A 3,069-nucleotide genomic window follows, 5' to 3' on the forward strand; every position below is an offset into this window, starting at 1 on the left:
GCGCTCCTTCCGTGTGCTTCGATGCTGGGCGTGGCGGCGAGGTGCAGGGTCGTGGTGGGGCGCAGCACGCCGATGGTCCCACATGCCTGCCCGGCTCCCCCCATCTCATGCCCCCACCCCTCCCCGCCGCGCCCCGCCCCGCCCACACAGGACGGCAAGCTGGAGCTGGGCAAGTTGCGGGGTGGGAAGATGGACGACATCACGGTGGTGTGCGCCTACGTCACCCACGCCGAACAGCAGGCCTGAGGGGCGCGCAGGCATGCGCGGGCCCCGGCCACCAAGCTGCCCCAGAGCAGCGCAGTAGACACGGCATGGCGCAGCAGAGCGAGCGGCCCGGTGCGCCGCCCGGTTGCGAGTTGTTTTGATGCCCCGCTGTGACAGCGGGCGCGCCCTCTCGACTGCGTGCTCTTCTGCGGCCTGGATGGCCGCCCCGCCCCCCACCGTTGTACTCTTTCCTCTTTTTGCGGTGTGGATCTGCCATGCACCGGCTCCTCGGCCCAAGCCGCCTGGCGCCCCACTTTTCTTCCTTTGATTATCACAAACCCCTCTGGCGCTTCACCAAGTAAGGCGTCACGCCACCCGTGCTGCTGCCAACCTGGCTGCTCCTTCCCTCGGGCGGGACAGAAGGCCTAGTGCTGCTGCCACCCATTGATCCCTCGCCGGCCACCCCATTCCTCCCCTTTCATCCTCTCTGCCTTTCATCCTCTCTGCCATTCCTGTAGCGTCCCTCCCGTCCACACCGCGCGTCTCACACGTGCACATGTCCTGCCTACCGCCCTGCCCCTCGCCCCTGGCTGGCGGGCCCCCTGCTCTCAGGCAGCAGGGGACCTGCCGCCGACCCCGAGAAGAGCCAACAAATGAGTTTTGAACCTAGGGCCTACACCTTCTACCCGCCTAATCCTGCGCCACCCTCATCTTTTACACCCGCCGCTCCAGCGTGGGCGAGATGTAAGCACGAGAAGCAGTGAGGGCAGCAAAGGGGTGCGGGGTCTCTCACGCGCTCACATACAGGCAAATTTGATGTCCGATTCAGAATGGAGGCAAGGGCAAGTGAAGGGTTCGGGAGCAGTATCAGACACAGGAGGCAGGGAGAGGGCTGCGCTGTGCAGCAGCATGTGAGTGGTACAGCAGCGGCAGCCAATGGTCTGCCACTTGAGGAGGGGGGTGGGCAGGCCCACGCCTCCCTCATGGATAAGAACGGTTGTATGCTACAGGCACTATGTGCCGGGCCACTGCCTGCCCTGAGGAGCTGGGGGCACCAGGCTGCGGCCAGCGCCCCTGCTGCGGCTCACTTGCCGTTTGCGGGGCTGCCGCCGTTGGCCTGCTGCTGCTGCTGGGCCGCCGCCGCCGCCTGCCCCACCTCCACCAGCAGGTTCTTCACCACATTCTTGCCGCGCAACAGGTTGAGGCGCCGGATGCGCTCGTTGGCCAGGTGGGGGGAGTCGCTGGCCTGTTGGGGGGGGGAGTGGCGGTGGTGGTGGAGGGGGCACAGGCGCCAGCATGCGGGGGCGGCCGTGGCAGGCATGGGCCTGGCAGACAAAGGCGCCCGGCTGCGCACCCAATGCTATTCACACCAGCTCGACGATGGTGCGGCTGGAGCCGGTGCGGCCAGCGAGCGACCAGGGTGCACCCCTCCCTCCCTGCCTGCCTCCCTCCCTCCCTCACCTGCCCCATGGGCAGCAGCAGGGCGGGCGCCCCCAGCATCTTCTGCAGCGAGCTGGCCACCGGCATGGTGCCGCCTGCGGTGGTGGGCAGGCACGGGGTCGAGACCTGGGCCCCGCGGTCCCGGCACTTGGGGGGCTGGCGCTGGCCGGGCCGGCCGCGGCAGCCTCCCCACCGCAAGCCCCACAACCCCTCTCACACACCCAAGCACGCATCACGCAGCACGCGCGTCTGCAGGCGCCAGCCGGGCGCGGGTCTCACCCTCCCGCACGAGCAGCGGCTCCACGCCCCACTCCTTGCCCAGGGCCCGCTCCGCCATGCGCATGTAGGCGCTGTCTGGGCTGGCCTCCCACCAGTCCCCCGTGCTGTGCACCTCCAGCGCCACAGAGTTGGGGGAGCGCAGCTTGGCAAACTCGTGCTGCACGTGCGCGCCCAGCAGCTCCACCAGCTGCCCCGCATCCTGGTCGGGCACAAAGCGGATGGACACCTTGCCCACCGCCGCCTGCGGGGGAGGTTGGTCGCGGTGGCGTGTGTGAGCGTGCGTGCGTGTTTGCGAGTGCGGTGTTGGGGTGCAAGAGGAGGAGCGCAGGGGGGGGCGCAGGTGGGGAGGCGAGCGGGCAGGGCTGGGCCGCCGCGCCTTGGGGATGACCGAGAAGCGCGTGGGGCCGAAGCGGTAGTGCGCGTTGGCCTGCTCCTCAGAAGTGCCCACCCTCACATCCACCACGCTGCAGGGGGCAGGGAGGGTGCGAGGGGGAAGATGCGTGTGGGGTGTGGGGTGGGAGGAGGGCGGGACCAGCGGGTAGCAACACCCCGGGCGCCAGCCGGATGCCTGACCCCAGCGGGTGGGCACAGTGGTGCCCCGCCACACACTGCCTCACCACGCACACACCTCAGCGACGGCTGGCACCAGCGCGCGGTCAGCAGGTCCCGCTCGGTGCGCCCCGAGGTCAGCTGGTCCACGCCGATCAGCTGCTTGTACCTGCGGCAGCGTGGGCGCCGGTGCCGGTGTTAGCGTGTGTGGTGGATGCGAGGGACGCACGCAGCCGCACGGTTTGGGTGCAGGCACTGCCACACACAGCAACAGCAAGGCCACGCGGCATAGCCCCCCCACCCCGCCCCACCCACATAGCCCCCACGCGGCATAGCCCCCCTCGCTCACCCGGCCAGGCTGAACTCGTGGCTGGTCTCCAGGCGGTGCACGGCGGCGTGCAGCATGTTGGGTCGCACGTTGGCGTAGAATCCGGGCACCAGGATGTTGTTGTGGGAGTCCACCAGCGAGGCCAGCACCTTGGACAGGTCGGCCAGCGGCTCCGTGAACACGCCGCCCTCGTTGCCGCTGTGCAGGTCGCGGGAGGGGCCGCGCACCTCGATGGACAGGCTACGCGGTGGGGTGAGGTGTGTGTGGGG

The 3,069-nt window shown here is 69.3% G+C and overlaps 2 protein-coding genes across 2 annotated transcripts in view; one reads left to right on the forward strand and one right to left on the reverse strand.

Annotated features, from left to right (window-relative positions):
- The window catches only part of CHLNCDRAFT_135009 (hypothetical protein), a gene marked incomplete at both ends in the record, with an annotated part of 1,687 nt that extends 1,441 nt beyond the window's left edge, over nucleotides 1-246 (forward strand). The window contains one exon of the mRNA XM_005846931.1: nucleotides 151-246. Within this exon, the coding sequence (XP_005846993.1) occupies nucleotides 151-246 (96 nt within the window). The remainder of the gene's footprint in view (nucleotides 1-150) is intronic.
- Nucleotides 247-1,351: 1,105 nt separating this feature from the next.
- CHLNCDRAFT_10418 (hypothetical protein) lies at nucleotides 1,352-3,033 on the reverse strand (the record flags this gene model as incomplete). Its single annotated transcript, XM_005847142.1, has 5 exons — nucleotides 1,352-1,450; nucleotides 1,666-1,739; nucleotides 1,924-2,164; nucleotides 2,497-2,641; nucleotides 2,822-3,033. Coding segments are annotated over 5 exons (771 nt in total), but the record flags the coding sequence as incomplete, so codon positions are not given.
- Nucleotides 3,034-3,069: the final 36 nt, after the last annotated feature.

The sequence above is a fragment of the Chlorella variabilis genome, assembly GCF_000147415.1.
Source record: "Chlorella variabilis unplaced genomic scaffold CHLNCscaffold_12, whole genome shotgun sequence".
NCBI lineage: Eukaryota > Viridiplantae > Chlorophyta > Trebouxiophyceae > Chlorellales > Chlorellaceae > Chlorella > Chlorella variabilis.